This window comes from Bombina bombina, chromosome 7, assembly GCF_027579735.1.
Source record: "Bombina bombina isolate aBomBom1 chromosome 7, aBomBom1.pri, whole genome shotgun sequence".
NCBI classification, from domain to species: Eukaryota; Metazoa; Chordata; class Amphibia; order Anura; family Bombinatoridae; genus Bombina; species Bombina bombina.
The window spans coordinates 185855978-185879252 of NC_069505.1; the positions used below are offsets into that span (position 1 = coordinate 185855978).

The 23275-nt window shown below is 39.1% G+C and overlaps 1 protein-coding gene across 1 annotated transcript in view; it reads right to left on the reverse strand.

The window, feature by feature from the left end:
• The window catches only part of CTSD (cathepsin D), a 79773-nt gene that overhangs the window by 11263 nt on the left and 45235 nt on the right, over nt 1-23275 (reverse strand). Inside the window, exon 8 of the mRNA XM_053720482.1 lies at nt 21929-22027. Coding sequence (XP_053576457.1) covers nt 21929-22027 — 99 coding nt within the window. The remainder of the gene's footprint in view (nt 1-21928; nt 22028-23275) is intronic.

The following is a 23275-nucleotide window of genomic DNA, read 5'->3' on the forward strand; positions in this document are numbered from 1 at the left end:
GACCGCGCCCCAGCCCACCAGACTGGCGTCGGTCGTGACAATGACCCACTCTGGTCTGCGGAAGCTCATTCCCTGTGACAGGTTGTCCAGGATCAGCCACCAACGGAGTGAATCTCTGGTCCTTTGATCTACTTGAATCGTCGGAGACAAGTCTGTATAATCCCCATTCCACTGTCTGAGCATGCACAGTTGTAATGGTCTTAGATGAATTCGTGCAAAAGGAACTATGTCCATTGCTGCAACCATCAATCCTATTACTTCCATGCACTGCGCTATGGAAGGACGAAGAACAGAATGAAGTACTTGACAAGAGCTTAGAAGTTTTGATTTTCTGACCTCTGTCAGAAAAATCCTCATTTCTAAGGAGTCTATTATTGTTCCCAAGAAGGGAACTCTTGTTGACGGGGAAAGAGAACTTTTTTCTATGTTCACTTTCCATCCGTGAGATCTGAGAAAGGCTAGGACGATGTCCGTATGAGCCTTTGCTTTTGACAGAGACGACGCTTGAATCAGGATGTCGTCCAAGTACGGTACTACTGCAATGCCCCTTGGTCTTAGAACCGCTAGAAGGGACCCTAGTACCTTTGTGAAAATTCTCGGAGCAGTGGCTAATCCGAATGGAAGTGCCACAAACTGGTAATGCTTGTCCAGAAAAGCGAACCTTAGGAACTGATGATGTTCCTTGTGGATAGGAATATGTAGGTATGCATCCTTTAAATCCACCGTGGTCATAAATTGACCTTCCTGGATGGTAGGAAGGATCGTTCGAATGGTTTCCATTTTGAACGATGGAACCCTGAGAAATTTGTTTAGGATGTTGAGATCTAAAATTGGTCTGAATGTTCCCTCTTTTTTGGGAACTATGAACAGGTTGGAGTAAAACCCCATCCCTTGTTCTCCTATTGGAACTGGATGAATTACTCCCATCTTTAACAGGTCTTCTACACAATGTAAGAATGCCTGTCTTTTTATTTGGTTTGAAGATAATTGAGACCTGTGGAACCTTCCCCTTGGGGGTAGTTCCTTGAATTCCAGGAGATAACCTTGAGAAACTATTTCTAGTGCCCAAGGATCCTGAACATCTCTTGCCCAGGCCTGAGCAAAGAGAGAAAGTCTGCCCCCCACCAGATCCGGTCCCGGATCGGGGGCCATCCCTTCATGCTGTTTTGGTAGCAGTGGCAGGCTTCTTGGCCTGCTTACCCTTGTTCCAGCCTTGCATCGGTCTCCAGGCTGGTTTGGGTTGAGAAGTATTACCCTCTTGCTTAGAGGATGTAGAAGTAGAGGCTGGTCCGTTTCTGCGAAAGGGACGAAAATTAGGCTTATTTCTAGCCTTAAAAGACCTATCCTGAGGAAGGGCGTGGCCCTTTCCCCGGTGATGTCTGAAATAATCTCTTTCAAATCAGGACCAAACAGTGTTTTACCCTTGAAAGGTATGTTAAGCAATTTTGTCTTGGAAGACACATCTGCTAACCAAGACTTTAGCCAAAGCGCTCTGCGCGCCACGTTAGCAAACCCTGAATTTTTCGCCGCTAATCTAGCTAATTGCAAAGCGGCATCTAGAATAAAAGAGTTAGCCAATTTAAGTGCTTGAACTCTGTCCATAACCTCCTCATACGAAGATTCTTTATTGAGCGACTTTTCTAGTTCTTCGAACCAGAAACACGCTGCCGTAGTGACAGGAACAATGCATGAAATTGGTTGTAGAAGGTAACCTTGCTGAACAAACATCTTTTTAAGCAAACCCTCTAATTTTTTATCCATAGGATCTTTGAAAGCACAACTATCTTCTATGGGAATAGTAGTGCGTTTGTTTAGAGTAGAGACCGCCCCCTCGACCTTAGGGACTGTCTGCCATAAGTCCTTTCTGGGGTCGACTATAGGAAATAATTTCTTAAATATAGGGGGAGGAACAAAAGGTATGCCGGGCCTTTCCCATTCCTTATTTACTATGTCCGCCACCCGCTTGGGTATAGGAAAAGCATCGGGGGGCACCGGAACCTCTAGGAACTTGTCCATCTTACATAATTTCTCTGGAATGACCAAATTGTCACAATCATCCAGAGTAGATAATACCTCCTTAAGCAGTGCGCGGAGATGTTCTAATTTAAATTTAAATGTTACAACATCAGGTTCAGCTTGTTGAGAAATTTTTCCTGAATCTGAAATTTCTCCCTCAGACAAAACCTCCCTCCTGGCCCCTTCAGATTGGTGTGAGGGTATGTCAGAAACGTTATCATCAGCGTCCTCTTGCTCTTCAGTGTTTAAAACAGAGCAATCGCGCTTTCTCTGATAAGTAGGCATTTTAGATAAAATATTTGCAATAGAATTATCCATAACAGCCGTTAATTGTTGCATGGTAATAAGTATTGGCGCACTAGATGTACTAGGGGCCTCTTGTGTGGGTAAAACTGGTGTAGACACAGAAGGGGATGATGCAGTACCATGCTTACTCCCCTCATCTGAAGAATCATCTTGGGCAATATTATTATCTGTGGCATCATTGTCCCTACTTTGTTTGGACACTATGTCACAATTATCACATATATTTAAATGGGGAGACACATTGGCTTTCATACATATAGAACATCGCTTATCTGATGGTTCAGACATGTTAAACAGGCTTAAACTTGTCAACAAAGCACAAAAAACGTTTTAAAATAAAACCGTTACTGTCACTTTAAATTTTAAACAGAACACACTTTATTACTGAATATGCGAAAAAGCATGAAGCAATTGTTCAAAATTCACCAAAATTTCACCACAGTGTCTTAAAGCCTTAAAAGTATTGCACACCAAATTTGAAAGCTTTAACCCTTAAAATAACGGAACCGGAGCCGTTTTTACATTTAACCCCTATACAGTCCCAGGTATCTGCTTTGCTGAGACCCAACCAAGCCCAGAGGGGAATACGATACCAAATGACGCCTTCTATAAGCTTTTTCAGTGGTTCTTAGCTCCTCACACATGCATCTGCATGCCTTGCTTTCCAAAAACAACTGTGCATTAGTGGCGCGAAAATGAGGCTCTGCCTATGACTAGAGAAGGCCCCCATCTGAAAAAGGTGTCCATACAGTGCCTGCCGTTTTTTAACAACAATCCCCAAGATTATAATAACTATAAAGAGTTATAATCTGCCAAATATGCTTAGCAAAGTAATCGTTTTAGCCCAGAAAAATGTCTACCAGTTTTTTAAGCCCTTATAAAGCCCTTTATTCTTTTACTTAATCTAAGAAAATGGCTTACCGGTCCCCATAGGGAAAATGACAGCCTTCCAGCATTACAAAGTCTTGTTAGAAATGTGGCCAGTCATACCTCAGGCAGAAAAGTCTGCCAACTGCTTCCCCCAACTGAAGTTACTTCATCTCAACAGTCCTGTGTGGAAACAGCAATCGATTTTAGTAACGTTTGCTAAAATCATCTTCCTCTTACAAACAGAAATCTTCTTCTCTTTTCTGTTTCAGAGTAAATAGTACATACCAGCACTATTTTAAAATAACAAACACTTGATTGAAGAATAAAAACTACATTTAAACACCAAAAAACTCTTAGCCATCTCCGTGGAGATGTTGCCTGTGCAACGGCAAAGAGAATGACTGGGGTAGGCGGAGCCTAGGAGGGATCATGTGACCAGCTTTGCTGGGCTCTTTGCCATTTCCTGTTGGGGAAGAGAATATCCCACAAGTAAGGATGACGCCGTGGACCGGACACACCTATGTTGGAGAAAAGAGTCAAATTTTTAAGGTAAGAAAAAATGTTTGATTCAAATGCATTATCCCAAATATGAAACTGACTGTCTGAAAATAAGGAATGTTGAACATTCTGAGTAAGGCAAATAAATGTTTGAATACATATATTTAGAACTTTATAAACAAAGTGCCCAACCATAGCTTAGAGTGTCACATAAAATAAGATTTACTTACCCCAGGACACTCATCTACATGTTTGTAGAAAGCCAAACCAGTACTGAAACGAGAATCAGCAGAGGTAATGGTATATAAATAAGAGTATATCGTCGATCTAAAAAGGGAGGTAAGAGATGAATCTCTACGACCGATAACAGAGAACCTATGAAATAGACCCCGTAGAAGGAGATCACTGCATTCAAATAGGCAATACTCTCCTCACATCCCTCTGACATTCACTGCACGCTGAGAGGAAAACCGGGCTCCAACTTGCTGCGGAGCGCATATCAACGTAGAATCTAGCACAAACTTACTTCACCACCTCCATAGGAGGCAAAGTTTGTAAAACTGAATTGTGGGTGTGGTGAGGGGTGTATTTATAGACATTTTGAGGTTTGGGAAACTTTGCCCCTCCTGGTAGGAATGTATATCCCATACGTCACTAGCTCATGGACTCTTGCTAATTACATGAAAGAAATAGAAATATATAATCTCAGTTAACTATAGCTAATACCTTTAATTCATGCCCTAACTGATCTCTATACTGGGGTATTAATCTAAACTAGCGTTATATTATTTTCAATATACACAATTGGAATTATCTGAATACATTTTTTACCCCCACCTTTATACATACTGGGGAATTACCCAATTAAATAAAGGGATCTATAAATAGATACCCTCTACTCTTAATTGTGTAGAGAGTTTAGTGTGCCCTCTAGTTTCTATCACCCTCTCTTTCTTTTGCAATTTTTCTTTATATCATAGCCGGAGTATATTGGGATACTCCGGCCCTGATAGATAGATTTGGGCAGCATATAAGTGAACTGTAGTTTTTTTGGGTTCTATACTGCGCCAAACTAACAACTCATTGTATGTATGTATGTATGTATGTGTATATATATATATATATATATATATATATATATATATATATATATATACACATACATACACACACACACACACAGATACTTACATAGTCTCAAAAAAAGGTAGAAGCACTCCTGGTACTAAATATGAGGCAACAAATGCCTATATTGCCCCTTAGGGATGGAAGTCAATCACAGGGTTTTATTAAAGAAATATTAAAGAAATATAAAATATTTATATTTCTTTAATAAGACCCTGCGAGTGACTTCCATCCCTGAGTAATATATACACACACTATATATATATATATATATATATATATATATATATATATATATATGTGTATGTAAATATATATATATATATATATATATATATATATATATATATATATATATATATATATATATATATATATATATATATATATATATATATATATATATATATATATATATATATATATATATACACATACACACACACACACACAAACACACATAAAACCCCCAAATGCCTATAAATACACCTTAACGTGTAGCCAACAATTGAGGTGTAAAAGAAGGAGTAAAAAGCATACAAAAAGAGGAACTGGGAAAAATAAAGTGCTTTATACAAAATATCATAACCACAAAACATTAGGGTGAGTCTCATGGACTCTTGCCACTATGAAAGAAATGAATTTATCATCAGGTAAGTTCTTACATAAATTATGTTTTCTTTAATGTAAGAGCCAAGAGTCCATGAGCTAGTGACGTATTGGATATAATACCCAAGATGTGGAAAACCAAGAGTCACTAGAGAGGGAGGGATAAAATAACAGCTAAATTCGCTGAGAAATTAAATCCAAAAAAATAAATAAATTACATTTTCTTATAAATTTAAAAAAAAAATAATCAAATTTAAGGCATTAGAATCAAACTGAGACAATTTAGTAAAAGTATACAAAGAAGACCAAACTGCTGCTTTGCAAATTTGATCAACTGAAGCTTCAGTCTTAAAAGTCCAAAAAGTGGCAACTGATCTAGTAGAATGAGCTGTAATTCTCTGAGGAGGAGACTGCCCCATCTCTAAACAATCTTTGTGAATCAAGAGTTTCAACCAAGATGCCAAAGAAATGGCATAGGCTTTCTGACCCTTCCTGGAGCCAGAAAAAAACAAAAAACAAATAGACTGGAAGTCTTTCTGCAATCTTTAGTAGCCTCAACATAATATTTCAAAGCTCTTACCACATCCAAAGAATGTAAAGACCTTTCAAGAGTATTCTTAGGTTTAGGAAGGAACAACAATTTCCCTATTGATGTTGTTAGAATTCACAACTTTAGGCAAAAATTTAAATGAAGCCAAAAACAGCTTTATCTTGATGGAAAATAAGAAAAGGAGACTCACAAGGGAGAGCAGACAATTCTGAAATGCTTCTAGCAGAAGAGATAGCCAAAAGAAATAACACTTTCCAAGAAAGTAATTTAATATCCAGAGAATGCATAGGCTCAAAAGGAGGAGCCTGTAAAATCTCCAAAACCAAATTGAGACTCCAAGGAGGAGAAAACATAATTTATGTAAGAACTTACCTGATAAATTAATTTCTTTCATATCGGCAAGAGTCCATGAGCTAGTGACGTATGGGATATACAATCCTACCAGGAGGGGCAAAGTTTCCCAAACCTCAAAATGCCTGTAAATACACCTCTCACCACACCCACAATTCAGTTTAACGAACAGCCAAGTAGTGGGGTGATAAGTAAAAAGCATCAACAAAGGAATTTGGAAATAATTGTGCTTTATACAAAAAAATCATAACCACCATAAAAAGGGTGGGCCTCATGGACTCTTGCCAATATGAAAGAAATTAATTTATCAGGTAAGTTCTTACATAAATTATGGTTTCTTTCATTTAATTGGCAAGAGTCCATGAGCTAGTGATGTATGGGATAGCAATACCCAAGATGTGGAACTCCACGCAACGTCACTAGAGAGGGAGGGATAAAAATAAAAGCATCCATTTTCTGCTGAAAAAAATTAATCCACAACCCAAAACATAAGTTTAGTCTCATAATTGAAAAGAAAAAACTTAAATCGGAAGCAGAAGAATCAACAGCTGCCTGAAGAACTTTTCTACCAAAAACTGCTTCCGAAGAAGCAAATACATCAAAATGATAGAATTTAGTAAATGTATGCAAAGAGGACCAAGTTGCTGTTTTGCAAATCTGATCAACTGAAGCTTCATTCTTAAAAGCCCACGAACTGGAGACTGATCTAGTAGAATGAGCTGTAATTCTCTGAGGCAGGGTTTTACCAGACTCCAAATAAGCTTGATGAATCAAAAGTTTTAACCACGATGCCAAAGAAACGGCAGAAGCCTTCTGACTTTTCCTGGAACCAGAAAAGCTAACAAATAAACTGGAAGTCTTCCTGAAAACGTTAGTAGCTTCAACATAATATGTCAGAGCACTTACCACATCCAAAGAATGTAAAGATTTCTCCAATTAATTCTTAGGATTAGGACACAAAAAAGGGACAACAATTTCCCTATTAATGTTGTTAGAATTCACAACCTTAGGTAAGAATTTAAATGAAGTCCGCAAAACTGCCTTATCCTGATGAAAAATCAGAAAAGGAGAATCACAAGAGAGAGCAGATAATTCAGAAACTCTTCTAGCAGAAGAGATGGCCAAAAGGAACAACACTTTCCAAGAAAGTAGTTTAATGTCCAAAGAATGCATAGGCTCAAATGGAGGAGCCTGTAAAGCCTTTAAAACCAAATTAAGACTCCAAGGAGGAGAGAGTAATTTAATGACAGGCTTGATACGAACCAAAGCCTGTACAAAACAGTGAATATCAGGAAGTTTAGCAATTTTTCTGTGGAATAAAACAGAAAGAGCAGAGATTTGTCCTTTCAAGGAACTTGCAGACAAACCTTTATCCAAACCATCCTGAAGAAACTGTAAAATTCTAGGAATTCTAAAAGAATGCCAAGAAAATTTATGAGAAGAACACCATGAAATGTAAGTCTTCCAAACTCGATAATAAATCTTTCTAGAGACAGATTTACGAGCTTGTAATATAGTATTAATCACCGAGTCAGAGAAACCTCTATGACTAAGCACTAAGCGTTCAATTTCCATACCTTAAAATGTAATGATTTGAGATCCTGATGGAAAAACGGACCTTGCGATAGGTCTGGCCTTAATGGAAATGGCCAAGGTTGGCAACTGGACATCCGAACAAGATCCGCATACCAAAACCTGTGAGGCCATGCTGGAGCCACCAGACACCAAACAATCGCTCCATGATGATTTTGGAGATCACTCTTGGAAGAAGAACTAGAGGCGGGAAAATATAAGCAGGTTGATAACACCAAGGAAGTGTCAACGCATCCACTGCTTCCGCCTGAGGATCCCTGGACCTGGACAGGTACCTGGGAAGTTTCTTGTTTAGATGAGATGCCATCAGATCTATTTCTGGAAGCCCCCACATCTGAACAATTTGAGAAAACACATCTGGGTGGAGAGACCATTCTCCCGGATGTAAAGTGTGACGACTGAGATAATCCACTTCCCAATTGTCTATACCTGGGATATGAACCGCAGAAATTATACAGGGGCTGGATTCCGCCCAAACAAGTATCCAAGATACTTCTTTCATAGCTTGAGGACTGCGAGTCCCACCCTGATGATTGACATATGCCACAGTTGTGATATTGTCTGTCTGAAAACAAATGAACGGTTCTCTCTTCAACAGAGGCCAAAATTGAGCCCTGAGAATCCAAAATATTGATTGGTAATCTCGCCTCTTGAGATTTCCAAACCCCTTGTGCTGTCAGAGATCCCCAAACAGCTCCCCAACCTGAAAGACTCGCATCTGTTGTGATCACAGTCCATCCCCTAGAACAATACAATAGTGATCTAACCACCAAGTCAGAGATAGTCGAACATTGGGATTTAAGGATATTAATTGTGATATCCTTGTATAATCCCTGCACCATTGGTTCAGCATACAAAGCTGGAGAGGTCTCATATGAAAACGAGGGGATCTCGTCCGATGCTGCAGTCATGAGACCTAAAACTTCCATGCACATAGCTACTGAAGAGAATGACTGAGACTGAAATTGGTTGCAGCCTGTTGGGAACTTCAAACATCTTTTGTCCGTTAGAGACAAAGTCATGGACACTGAATCTATCTGGAAACCTAAACCTAAAAAGGTTACCCTTGTCTGAGGAATCAAAGAACTTTTTGGTAAATTGATCCTCCAACCATGTTTTCGAAGAAACAACACTAGTTGATTCGTGTGAGATTCTGCAGAACAAAGACTGAGCAAGTACCAAGATATCGTCCAAATAAGGAAACACTGCAATACCCCGCTCTCTGATTATAGAGAGTAGGGCACCGAGAACCTTTGTGGACATATAATGCCCTTGCTGAACAAAAGGCAGAATAGTCCTTATAGTCACCATTTTGAAAGTTGGTACTCTTACATATCGATTCAAAATGTTTAGATCCATAACTGGTCTGAATGAATTTTCTTTCTTTGGGACAATGAATAGATTTGAATAAAACCCCAGACCCTGTTCCTGAAACGGAACTGGCATGATTACCCCTGATAACTCCAGGTCTAAAATGCACTTCAGAAAAGCCTGAGCCTTTATTGGATTTGCAGGGATGCGTGAGAGAAAAAAAATCTTCTCACAGGCGGTTTTACTCTAAATCCTATTCTGTACCCTTGAGAAACAATATTCTGAATCCATTGATTTTGGACCGAATTGATCCAAACATCTTTGAAAAATCTTAATCTGCCCCCTACCAGCTGAGCTGGAATGAGGGCCGCACCTTCATTCGGACTTGGGGCTGGTTTTGATCTCTTAAATGGCTTGGATTTATTCCAATTCGATGAAGGCTTCCAATTGGAAACAGATTCCTTGGAGGAGGGATTAGGTTTCTGTTCCTTATTTTGTCGAAAAGGGACGAAAACAGTTAGAAGCTTTAGATTTACCCTTAGGTCTTTTATCCCGAGGCAAAAAAACTCCCTTCCCCCCAGTAACAGTTGAAATGATAGAATGCAACTGAGAACAAAATAACTTATTACCTTGAAAAGAAAGAGATAACAATCTTGAATTAGAAGTCATATCAGCATTCCAAGATTTAAGCCACAAAGCTCTTCTAGCTAAAATAGCTAAATACATGGATTTAACATCAATTTGGATGATATAAAAAATGGCATCACAAATAAAATTATTAGCATGTTGAATCAAGTTAACAATGCTAGATAAATCATGATCCGATACTTGTTGCGCTAAAGTCTTCAACCAAAAAGTTGAAGCAGCTGTAACATCAGCCAAAGAAATTGCAAGGATACAATTTTTTAAACCTTAAAGAAGGAATAAAAAGTACCAGGCCTATTCCATTCCTTAGAAATCATATCAGAAATAGCATCAGGAACTGGAAAAACCTCTGGAATAACCATAGAAGGTTTATAAACAGGATTTAAACGTTTACTAGTTTTAATATCAAGAGGACTAGTTTCCTACATATCCAATGTAATCAACACTTCTTTTAACAAAGAACAAATATACTCCATCCTATATAATAAAAGAGAGCGCAAAAGAGAGGGGGGAGAGAGCGCAAAAGAGAGGGGGGAGAGAGCGCAAAAGAGAGGGGGGGAGAGAGCGCAAAAGAGAGGGGGGGAGAGAGCGCAAAAGAGAGGGGGGAGAGTGGGCAAAAGAGAGGGGGGAGAGAGGGCAAAAGAGAGGGGGAGAGAGGGCAAAAGAGAGTGGGGGAGAGACAGCAAAAGAGAGGGGGGAGAGACAGCAAAAGAGAGGGGGAGAGACAGCAAACGAGAGGAGAGAGAGCAAACGAGAGGAGAGAGAGCAAACGAGAGGAGAGAGAGAGAGATCAAACTAGAGGGGGAAGAGACAGCAAAAGAGAGGGAGAGAGACAGCAAAAGAGAGGGAGAGAGACAGCAAAAGAGAGGGAGAGAGACAGCAAAAGAGAGGGAGAGAGACAGCAAAAGAGAGGGAGAGAGAGAGAGAGAGAGAGAGAGAGAGAGAGAGAGAGAGAGAGAGAGAGAGAGAGCAAAAGAGAGGGAGAGAGAGCAAGAGGGGGGGAGAGAGAGCAAACTAGAGGGGGGGAGAGAGAGAGCAAACTAGAGGGGAGAGAGAGAGAGAGCAAAAGAGAGGGGGGAGAGAGAGAGAGCAAAAGAGAAGGGGGAGAGAGAGAGAGCAAAAGAGAAGGGGGAGAGAGAGAGCAAAAGAGAAGGGGGAGAGAGAGAGCAAAAGAGAGGGGGGAGAGAGAGAGCAAAAGAGAGGGGGGAGAGAGAGAGCAAAAGAGAGGGGGGAGAGAGAGAGCAAAAGAGAGGGGGGAGAGAGAGAGCAAAAGAGAGGGGGGAGAGAGAGAGCAAAAGAGAGGGGGGAGAGAGAGCAAACGAGAGGAGAAAGAGAGCAAACGAGAGGAGAAAGAGAGAGAGCAAAAGAGAGGGAGAGAGACAGCAGTTTTAATATCAAGAGGACTAGTTTCCTACATATCCAATGTAATCAACACTTCTTTTAACAAAGAACAAATATACTCCATCCTATATAATAAAAGAGAGCGCAAAAGAGAGGGGGAGAGAGCGCAAAAGAGAGGGGGGAGAGAGCGCAAAAGAGAGGGGGGGAGAGAGCGCAAAAGAGAGGGGGGAGAGAGCGCAAAAGAGAGGGGGGAGAGTGCGCAAAAGAGAGGGGGGAGAGAGCGCAAAAGAGAGGGGGGAGAGAGCGCAAAAGAGAGGGGGGAGAGAGCGCAAAAGAGAGGGGGGAGAGAGGGCAAAAGAGAGGGGGGGAGAGAGGGCAAAAGAGAGGGGGGAGAGAGGGCAAAAGAGAGGGGGGGAGAGAGGGCAAAAGAGAGGGGGGGAGAGACAGCAAAAGAGAGGGGGGGAGAGACAGCAAAAGAGAGGGGGGAGAGACAGCAAAAGAGAGGGGGGAGAGACAGCAAACGAGAGGAGAGAGAGCAAACGAGAGGAGAGAGAGAGAGATCAAACTAGAGGGGGAAGAGACAGCAAAAGAGAGGGAGAGAGACAGCAAAAGAGAGGGAGAGAGACAGCAAAAGAGAGGGAGAGAGACAGCAAAAGAGAGGGAGAGAGACAGCAAAAGAGAGGGAGAGAGACAGCAAAAGAGAGGGAGAGAGACAGCAAAATAGAGGGAGAGAGAGAGAGAGAGAGAGAGAGAGAGCAAAAGAGAGGGAGAGAGAGCAAGAGGGGGGGAGAGAGAGCAAACTAGAGGGGGGAGAGAGAGAGCAAACTAGAGGGGAGAGAGAGAGAGAGCAAAAGAGAGGGGGGAGAGAGAGAGAGCAAAAGAGAAGGGGGAGAGAGAGAGAACAAAAGAGAAGGGGGAGAGAGAGAGAGCAAAAGAGAAGGGGGAGAGAGAGAGCAAAAGAGAGGGGGGAGAGAGAGAGCAAAAGAGAGGGGGGAGAGAGAGAGCAAAAGAGAGGGGGGGAGAGAGAGCAAAAGAGAGGGGGGAGAGAGACAGCAAAAGAGAGGGGGGAGAGAGAGCAAACGAGAGGAGAAAGAGAGCAAACGAGAGGAGAAAGAGAGAGAGCAAAAGAGAGGGAGAGAGACAGCAAAAGAGAGGGAGAGAGACAGCAAAAGAGAGAGGGGGGAGAGAGAGAGCAAAAGAGAGGGGAGAGAGAGAGCAAAAGAGAGGGGGAGAGAGAGAGCAAAAGAGAGGTGGGAGAGAGAGAGCAAAAGAGAGGGGGAGAGAGAGAGCAAAAGAGAGGGGGGAGAGAGAGAGCAAAAGAGAGGGGGGAGAGAGAGAGCAAAAGAGAGGGGGGAGAGAGAGAGAGCAAAAGAGAGAGCAAAAGAGAGGGGGGAGAGAGAGCAAGGGGTGGGATCGCTGTACTGCAAAAAATGGCCCATGTACACGGGCTTTAGGACTAGTTTTATATAAATAAGATTTGTCAGTGTCAACATCTGAGGCAGGATCTTCTGAACCAGATAGATCCCAATCAGAAAAGGATAAATCAGCATGTTGCCGGTCATTTGAAATTACATCAACTTTATGAGAAGTTTTAAAAGACCTTTTACGTTTATTAGCAGGTGGGATGGCAGACAAAGCCTTCTGAATAGAATCAGAAATAAATTCTTTTAAATTTACAGGTATATTTTGTGCATTAGATGTTGAGGGAACAGCAATAGGTAATGAACTACTACTGATGGATACATTCTCTGCATGTAAAAGTTTATCGTGACAACTATTACAAACCACAGCAGGAGGAATAACCTCCACAAGTTTACAACAAATACACTTAGCTTTGGTAGAACTGTTATCAGGCAGCAGGGTTCCAACAGTGATTTCTGAGACAGGATCAGATTGAGACATCTCGCAAATGTAAGAGAAAAAACAACATATAAAGCAAAATTATCAATTTCCTTATATGGCAGTTTCAGGAATGGGAAAAATGCAAACAGCATAGACCTCTGATAGAGAAAAAAGGCAAGAGGCATTTAGGAATGGGGTCTTAAATAATGAAAACATTTGGCGCCATGTATGATGCACAACAAACAGAAAAATATTTTTTGGCGCCAAAAACGTCTGGAATGACACACTGGCGTCACAGATGACGCAACCTTGTGAAGGACTCGGCGTCGACTAAGACGCCGGAAATGACGAATTTGCATCAATGAACGTAACTTTGCGCCAAAAAAATCTTGTGCCAAGAATGACGCAATAAACTTTGGCATTTTGCCCCCTCGTGAGCCTAATTCTGCCTGCGAATTTAAAAAACAGTCAATTGATAGAGACTATACCCCAGGTAAGAAAAACATTTTTCCTAAAAAATGCATTTCCCAGATATGAAACTGACAGTCTGCAAAAGGCAATATACTGAAACCTGAATCATGGCAAATATAAGTACAATACATATATTTAGAACTTTATATAAATACATAAAGTGCCAAGCCATAGCTGAGAGTGTCTTAAGTAATGAAAACATACTTACCAAAAGACATCCATCCACATAAAGCAGATAGCCAAACCAGTACTGAAACGATTATCAGTAGAGGTAATGGAATATGAGAGTATATCGTCGATCTGAAAGGGAGGTAGGAGATGAAGCTCTACGACCGATAACAGAGAACCTATGAAATAGATCTCCTGTGAGGAAAAACATTGCATTCAATAGGTGATACTCCCTTCACATCCCTCTGACATTCACTGTACTCTGAGAGGAATCTGGCTTCAAAAAAGCTGAGAAGCGCATATTAACGTAGAAATCTTAGCACAAACTTACTTCACCACCTCCATAGGAGGCAAAGTTTGTAAAACTGAATTGTGCGTGTGGTGATATTTGTATTTATAGGCATTTTGAGGTTTGGGAAACTTTGCCCCTCCTGGTAGGATTGTATATCCCATATGTCACTAGCTCATGGACTCTTGCCAATTACATGAAAGAAATTGTAAAATTTAGTAAATGTATGCAAAGAAGTCCAAGTTGCTGCTTTGCAAAGCTGATCAACTGAAGCTTCATTCTTGAAAGCCCAAGAAGTGGCAACTGTAATTATCCGAGGCAGAGACTGCCCGTCTCCAAATAAGCTTTGTGAATCAAAAGTTTCAACCAAGATGCCAAAAAAATGGCAGAGGCTTTCTGACCTTTCCTGGAACCAGAGAAAATAACAAATAGACTAGAAGTCTTTCTGAAATCCTTAGTAGCCTCAACATAGTATTTCAAAGCTTTTATCACCTCCAAAGAATGTAGAGATCTCTCAAGAGAATTCTTAGGATTAGGACAAAAGGAAGGAACAACAATTTCCCTATTAATGTTGTTGGAATTCACAACTTTAGGCTAAAATGTTACCGAAGTCCGCAAAACAGCTTTATCTTGATGGAAAATCAGATGAGAATCGCAAGAGAGAGCCAACAACTCAGAAACTCTACTAACAGAAAAGAAACAACACTTTCCAAGAAAGTAGTTTAATATCTAAAGAATGCATAGGCTCAAAAGGAGGACCCTGCAAAATCCTTAAAACCAATTTGAGACTCCAAGGAGGAGAAATAGACTTAATAACAGGTTTGATACGAACCAAAGCCAGAACAAAACAGTGAATATCAGGAAGTTTAGCAATCTTCCTATGAAGATTTGCAGACAAACCCTTATCCAGACCATCCTGAAGAAACTGTCAAATCCTAAGAATTCTAAAAGAATGCCAAGATAATTTATGAGGAACACCATAAAATATAGGTTTTTCAAACCCGATAATACATTTTCCTTGAAACAGACTTACAAGTCTGTAACATAGTGCTAATCACCGAGTCAGAGAAACCTCTATGACTAAGAACTCAGCGTTCAATTTCCATGCCTTCAAATTTAGAGATTTGAGATCCTGATGGAAAAAACGGCCCTTGAGACAGAAGGTCTGGCCTTAAAGGAGGTGGCCAAGGTTGGCAACTGGACATCCGGACAAGATCTGCATACCAAAACCTGTGAGGTTATGCTGGTGCTATCAGAAACACCTAAGATTGTTCCATTATGATCTTGGAGATCACCCGTGGAAGAAGAACTAGAGGCGGAAATATGTAAGCAGGTTGGTAAAACCAAGGAACTGCTAAAGCATCCACCATCTCCGCCTGAGGATCGTTGGACCTGGAAATGTATCTGGGAAGTTTCTTGTTCAGACGGGAGGCCATCAGATCTATTTCTGGAAGACCCCACATCAGCACAATCTGATGAAACACATCTGGATGGAGAGACCACTCCACCGGATGCAAAGTCTGATGACTGAGAAAATCTGCTTCCCAATTGTCTACACCTGGGATATGAAATCGCAGAAATTAGACAAGAGTTTGACTCTGCCCAAGAAAGTATCCAAGATATTTCTTTCATTGCTAAAAATCTGCCAGTCCCTCCTTGATGATTGACATATGCCACTGTTGTGATATTGTCTGTCTGAAAACAAATTAAAAGTTCTCTCTTTAATAAAGGCCAAGCCTGAAGAGCTCTGAAGATAGCACGGAGTTCTAAAATATTGATTGGTAAGCTCACCTCTTGAGGTTTCCAAACCCCTTGTGCTGTCAGAAACCCCCAGACAGCTCCCCAACCTGTAAGACTTGCATCCGTTGAGATCACAGTCCAGGAAGAACAAACAAGAGGTCCCTCGAACAATACGGTGATGGTCCAACCACCAAGACAGAGAGAGTTGAATGTTGGGATTTAAGAATATCAGTTGTGATATCTAAGTATAATGCCTGCACCATTGCTTCATCATGCAAAGCTGCAGAGGTCTCATATGAAAACGAGCAAAGGGGATCGCGTCCGATGCTGCAGTCATAAGACCAAAAACTTCCATGCACATAGCCACTGAAGGGAATGATCGAGACTGAAGGTTTAGACAAGCTAAAACCAATTTCATTTGCCTCTTGTCTGTTAAAGACAGAGTCATGGACACTGAATCTATCTGGAAACCTAAAAAGGTGACCCTTGTTTGAGCAATCAAGAAACTCTTTTGTAAATTAATACTCCAACCATGTCTTTGAAGAAACGACACTAGTTGTTTAAAGTGAGATTCTGCTAAATGAAAAGACTGAGCTAGTACCAAGATATCGTCCAAATAAGGAAACACCGCAATACTCTGCTCTCTGATTACAGATAGAAGGGCACTGAGAACCTTTGAGAAGATTCTTGGAGCTGTTGCTAGGCCAAATGGAAGATCGACAAATTGGTAATGCTTTCCTAGAAAAGAGAATCTCAGAAACCAATAGTGGTCTGGATGAATTGGAATGGGAAAAAAAAGCATCCTGTAAGTCTATTGTGGACATAAAATGCCCATGCTGAACAAAAGGCAGAAGTCCTTATAGTCATCATCTTGAAAGTTGGGACTCTTCCAAAATGATTTAAGAACTTCTGATCCAGAACTGGTCTGAAAGAATTCTTTCTTGGGGCAATGAATAGATTTGAATAGAACCCCAAACCCTGTTCCTGGAGAGGAACGGGTACAGTCACCCCTAAAAGCTCTAGGTCTGAAACACATTTCAGAAAAGCCTGAGCCTTCACAGGATTTGTTGGAAATTGAGAAAGAAAGAATCTTCCCACGGGAGGTCTTATTCTGAAACCTATTCGATACCCTTGAGACACAATATTCTGAATCCACTGATTCTGAACAGAACCTGTCCAAACATCCTAAAATAATTTCAATCTGCCCCCCACCAGCTGAACTGGATTGAGGGCCGTACCTTCATTCAATCTTGGGGCTGGATTTGGTTTCTTAAATGCTTGTTTTTATTCCAATTTGAAGATGGTCTCCAATTGGTACCAGAGGCCTTAGGGGAAGGAGTGTTTTTTGTTCTCTATTCTGATGAAAGGAACAAAAACGATTAGGAGCTTTAAATTTGCCCTTAAATTATTTATCTTGAGGTAGAAAGACTCCCTTCCCCCCAGTGATAGTGGATATAATAGAATCCAATTGAGAACCAAATAAAATCTTACCCTAGAAAGATAGAGATGTCATGTCAGCATTTTATTATTTAAGCCATAAAGCTCTTCTAGCTTAAATAGCTAAATACATAGATTTAACATCGATCTTAATAGTGTCAAATATAGCATCACAAATAAAATGATTAGCATGTTGAAGCAGAAGAACAATGCATCAGGATCCTCTACCTGATGAGCTAAACTTTTCAACCAAAAAGTTGAAACATCAGCCATAGAAATGGCAGGTTAAAGACTATAGCCAGAATGTAAATAAGCTTTTCTGAGATAAGATTCAATCTTCCTGTCTAAAGAATCCTTAAAAAAAAAAAAAAGTACTATCTTCCATAGGGATAGTAGTACATCTGGCAAGAGTGGAAATAGTCCCATCAACTTTAGGGACTTTTCCCCAAAACTCTAAATTAGCCACAAGTAAAGGATATGACTTCTTAAACCTAGAAGAATTAAAGAATTAAAAGAAGAACCAGGCTTAGACCATTCTTTAGTAATTATACCAGAGACAGCATCTGGAATAGGAAAAACTTTAGGAGCAACCTTTGGAGGTTTAAAAACAGAAGTTAAACATTTACTGGCTTTGTTATCAAGAGGACTAGACTCATCAATACCCAAAGAAACCAAAACATCCTTCAACAAAGAACGAATATAATCAATCTTAAACATATAGGAAGATTTATCAATTTCAGAGTCTGATTTAGGATCCTATGAACCACAGAGATCTTCATAGAAAAAAAAAAAAATAGTTACTGGCACTACATAAAAAGGTAGGAAAAAATACCACTAAAATGAGAAGTAGTATTGGTGCTGTCCCTTTAAATATACATAGGAGATTGTTTTGAGAAAAAAGAGAAAATAAGGGGCTTACATAGCACTCATTCCTGTCCTTATATTATAACACTTAAAAGATAAACTTTAATAGTATAATTTTAAAATAACAGATAACCGCTGTATTCCACTCTAGAATAAACACCCTTTTCCTAAAATAGCGTGCATCACTTCCCTGTTTCCCGGCCGATAGCAGGAAACGTCGGCTTCAGGTGACAGAAATGATAGCACGCATATTACTAAAATAAATAAGCTTCTAGAAATAGTTCTTTAAACTAACGCGTTTCAGACGATATAACGTCCTTTCTCAAGGTTGAATTTAGTGAATATGATCAAGCCGATGCCTTCTCTGTTGGGATCTTATATACGTCTAGTCAAATCTAGCCATCCAATCCTGTGCATGCGTTTTTTACACACCTTCTCACGTATTAGATACCGGTGAGGCTCTGATAGGTTTAATCTCAGTGACGTGATACATTAGTTCAATGACCAATCATATTATTTCATTTTAACACGCCTACACCTATCTTGTACCAGCGATATTCTGTAATGTGCGGGAGGCTAATATGCACGATGGCCATAAAAGATTAACTAGATCTACAGCATTATATGTAAACCGTTGCATTACTTAGATGACAGACATCGGGCAGGAGATTAGTAAGAGATACTATTGAAGTTGCGGTTTTTATACTCAGGACTTGATCGAGATGTAACGCCAAACAGACACCACTGTCACATTTAGTTCCCAATCCACCATACCCTAGCGAACAGCCTTTACTAGTATAGGTTCATTCGCTTCACTAGAGCGGATAGTTAGAATGGAGTGCACCAAAATAAATTGAAATAAATATTTAGGGTTTCGGCATCATAGAGATAAGGCAATTATAGTGCTGTTATATTTATTTATGTAGTTCGCAGCTACTTATTAGTTAGACTAAGAGGAGTATATCTAAAATTTTAAATTTATATAATTTGTATAATTCAAACTTATTCTCCTTTTTGATAGTGTGGTATAGAGATTCCTTTTATTGCTTACTTTTTATATATGAAAACGAAAGACATCGTGTTAGGTAGCATTTCCAATTATATTAATGTAGCAGCTCAAGAATCTATAAGAGTTGATCATTTGTATTAAATTCTAATGCTTATATCTCATTATGTATTAAAAGGGGGCAAAATAAATACATATTTCACTCATCTTGCATCTTATTTATATCTTCACAATTATATTTGAGAGATCGTTTGTACTGGATTATATTTCTAGCCTCACATTATATAATGGAAGGGGGCAAAATAAATAAATATTTCGCTCTTGTGTGTCTTATTTATACCTTCACAAGTATATTAGAGAGATCTTAAAAGTAGATGACGTCTCCTAAGTAACTTTAATGCCTTATCTATAAATGAAAGAGGGGTGCAGAGTAAATTTACCACTCTTATTTTTATTTATAGATCATATTTAAACCCAAACTTATATATTCCATTTATAGTCTCTATATTTGTAACATGTTATTTATAAGTAAACCCAATAGTTATTGTTCTCATTCATTCCATTTGGAATGACAGTGTTGAGATTAAAAATCCACTTGGTTTCCATTTTAAGTAATCTCTGTTCTGTTTCACCTTCCCGAATTCCTGGTCTCAGTCTCTCTGGACCCCAGCATTTAAAGGTTTTAGTGTTGCTATTGTGGAATTGTAAGAAGTGTCTGGCAACAGTGGTAAAAATTTTTTACCATTTTCTATGACCTTTTTAGCTGTTCTTATATTACATTACTGAGGTGTTCTGTCAATCGTGTCCCCATATTTCTAGTACTCAGACCTACATCGCATAAATTACAGCTGCACGTTATGCAGTAGATTACATTAGTGCTTTTGCAGTTTATAAAATCCTTAATTTTCCAGATTTTGTTAAATCTATCTGTAACTGTTTGTTTTTTCAACATATGTTGACAGACTTTACAGTTGTTACATGCTATAGAACCTTTGTATAAAGGAGGTTTATTTCGGTTTCTGTCAAAATGACTATTGGTGAGAGTGTCACTGATGCTAGTGCCTCTCCTGTATGTAAATTGTGGTTTATCAGGGATTAAGGATTTTAGTGATTCATCTGCTTGTAATACGTGCCAGTGCTTATTGATAATTTGGTTAATATGACTACTGGCTTGTGAAAAAGTAGATACAATTCTTAACGTATCTGATTGTTCTTTCATTTTTGGGGTAAGTAATTATTTGTTTCTTGATAATGCTTTATTATAAGCTCTTATTAGGGATTTTTTAGAATATCCTCTTTTAAGGAGTCTTTCTCTTAGTTCTGATGCTGCTATTTTAAAACTCTCATGGGTACTACAATTTCTCTTCAAACATAGATATTCACCTACTGGTAGTCCTCTTATTGTGGAGGGATGATGATAACTGCTCGCATGGAGGATATTATTAGTGGCAGTTGGTTTTCTATACGTATCAGTGGTTAGGTTCACTACATTGTTATTAATAGTGAGATCTAAGAATTCTACTTTGTTCTTATTCATTGTAGATGTTAAATATAACCCAAACAGGTTATTATTGAGTGTTTTAATGAACTCTTGCAGCAACTCTTCAGGGCCATTCCACATGATGTCATCTAAGTAATGCTGTAGATCTAGTTAATCTTTTATGGCCATCGTGCATATTAGCCTCCCGCACATTACAGAATATCGCTGGTACAAGATAGGTGTAGGCGTGTTAAAATGAAATAATATGATTGGTCATTGAACTAATGTATCACGTCACTGAGATTAAACCTATCAGAGCCTTACCAGTATCTAATACGTTAGAAGGTGTGTAAAAACGCATGCACAGGATTGGATGGCTAGATTTGACTAGACTTATATAAGATCGCAACAGAGAAGGCATCGGCTTGATCATATTCACTAAGTTCAACATTGAAAAAGGACGTTATATCGTCTGAAACGCGTTTGTTTAAAGAACTATTTCTAGAAGCTTTTTATTTTAGTAATATGCGTGCTATCATTTCTGTCACCTGAAGCCGACGTTTCCTGCTATCGGCCAGGAAAAAGGGAAGATAATGTTAATGAGGAAATACCTAAAGAAAACACTAGTTGGCGCCAGATTTTAAAAACTAAATCACACTTTGTTCCCCCTAATAGAAGAAAATCAAGCACAACTTGCTTAATCACCTTCACAAGGAGGCAAAGTTTGTAAAACTAAGGTATGAGTGAGGTGGGTGGTGTATTTTGGGGTTTGGGAAACTTTGCCCCCTCCTGGTAGGAATGTATATCCCATACGTCACTAGCTCATGGACTCTTGCCACTTACATGAAAGAAAAATAAATATAAATATATATATATATATATATATATACATATATATATATATATATATATATATATACACACACACACACACATACACATATACACACAGATATATACATACACCCACATTACACACACACACACACACATATATATGTCTGTTTTTACTGTAGTTGTTTTACATGATTCAGATTCAGTTTAAACAACTTTCCAATTTACCTCTATTATCTAATTTGCTAAGTTCTCTTGGTATTCTTTGTTAAAATGCATACTTAGGTAGGCTCAGAAGCTGGGAGTTAACTGATTGATGGCTTCACATATGTGCCTCTTTTTTGATTGGCTTACAAATATGGTCAGCTAGCTCCCAGTAGTGCATTGCTGCTTCTTCGATAAAGGATACCAAGAGAATGAGGCAAAATTGATCATTGAGAAAAACTGGAAAGTTCTTTAAAAATGTATGTTTTGTCTGAATCCTGAATGAGAACATTCTGGCCTCATGCCTCTTTTAATGGGAAACAAACTTTTGAGTTTCATGTGCGCACACTCTCCCACAAATAACCATGCCAGCCTCACCTTTAGTACGTATTGCTCCCCTGTCAGTGTATACGGCTTGCCTCCAAATGTCAAAGTAATAACCGGTAGCGAGGGGATTTTATCGCACTGCACCATATACTAGAAGATAAATAGCAGATATAAATAAACGTTAAATTACAGAATAACAACACCTGTAAGTTATAAACTTTATTTTTCAAACATATTATGACAAAAGTGATATAGAGAGGCATTTGTAAATGCTAGATATAATGTATTCAAAGCAAATATTAACCTCAATAGCACAGAGATATATATATTTTTTTAAAATATTAGTTTTAGTTAAAGGGACACTAAACCCAATTTTTTTTTCATGATTCAGATAGAGCAGCAATTTTAAGCAACTTTTTAAATTTACTCCTATTATCAATTTTTCTTTGTTCTCTCGCTATCTATATTTTAAAAAGACGGCGCTTGTTTATTGGTGGGTAAATGTATCCACAAATCAGCAAGAACAACCCAGGTTGTTCACCAAAAATGTGCTGGCATCTAAACTTACATTCTTGCTTTTCAAATAAAGATACCAAGGGAATGAAGAAAATTGGTTAATAGGAGTAAATTAGAAAGTTGTCTAAAATTGCTGCTCTATCTGAATCACTAAAGAAATTTTTTTGGTTCAGTGTCCCTTTAAATTGAAGGATTGCTCATAAAAGTTTAAAGGGACATTAAAACACTTTGTTTGAGATGGTAATATAAAATGATTTTATATTTATATATATATCTGCAATATACTTTGATTATTTATTTTGTTCCGTGTTTAGCGGCGCCAAGCTGCATTTCCGCACAGCTATTGGCTAAGAGGTGGAAATGTCACCTCTCAGCCAAATAACGTTCTGTCGTGGCTCAGCGCAGTGAACGCTGCTAACAAATAAAGGAGCTTCCTGCATTAAGTAGTTTATACTTCATGAATGAAAGTCCCCTTTATTTGTTACAATGGTAAATCCTAGCATTTCACAAATGCTAGGATTTACCATGACTTTAACGTCCCTTTTATTTTGTCTGTAATGTCTGTTTAAAGTATCAGCGAGGTACAAGAGAAATAAACTAAATGTCAGCCTACAAGAGCAGTACAGTAAGACATATACTAACAAAGGCAATTAAAAGTAATCCACAGCACATCATACTGCAAATTCATTGAATTAGGTGGCAATAATAGGACATTAAACACATTTTGTGCACCTCCCTCTGGTTATGAGAGCTGTCATTTTGGAACCTAGGTTACACTGCAGGTATCTGAAGAAGAGTCGTTGCAGACACATTAGCACTGGAATGCAGTGAAGAATAGATTTCAACATGGTGTCACCCATGGCTAGAGGGTGGTGGGGAATA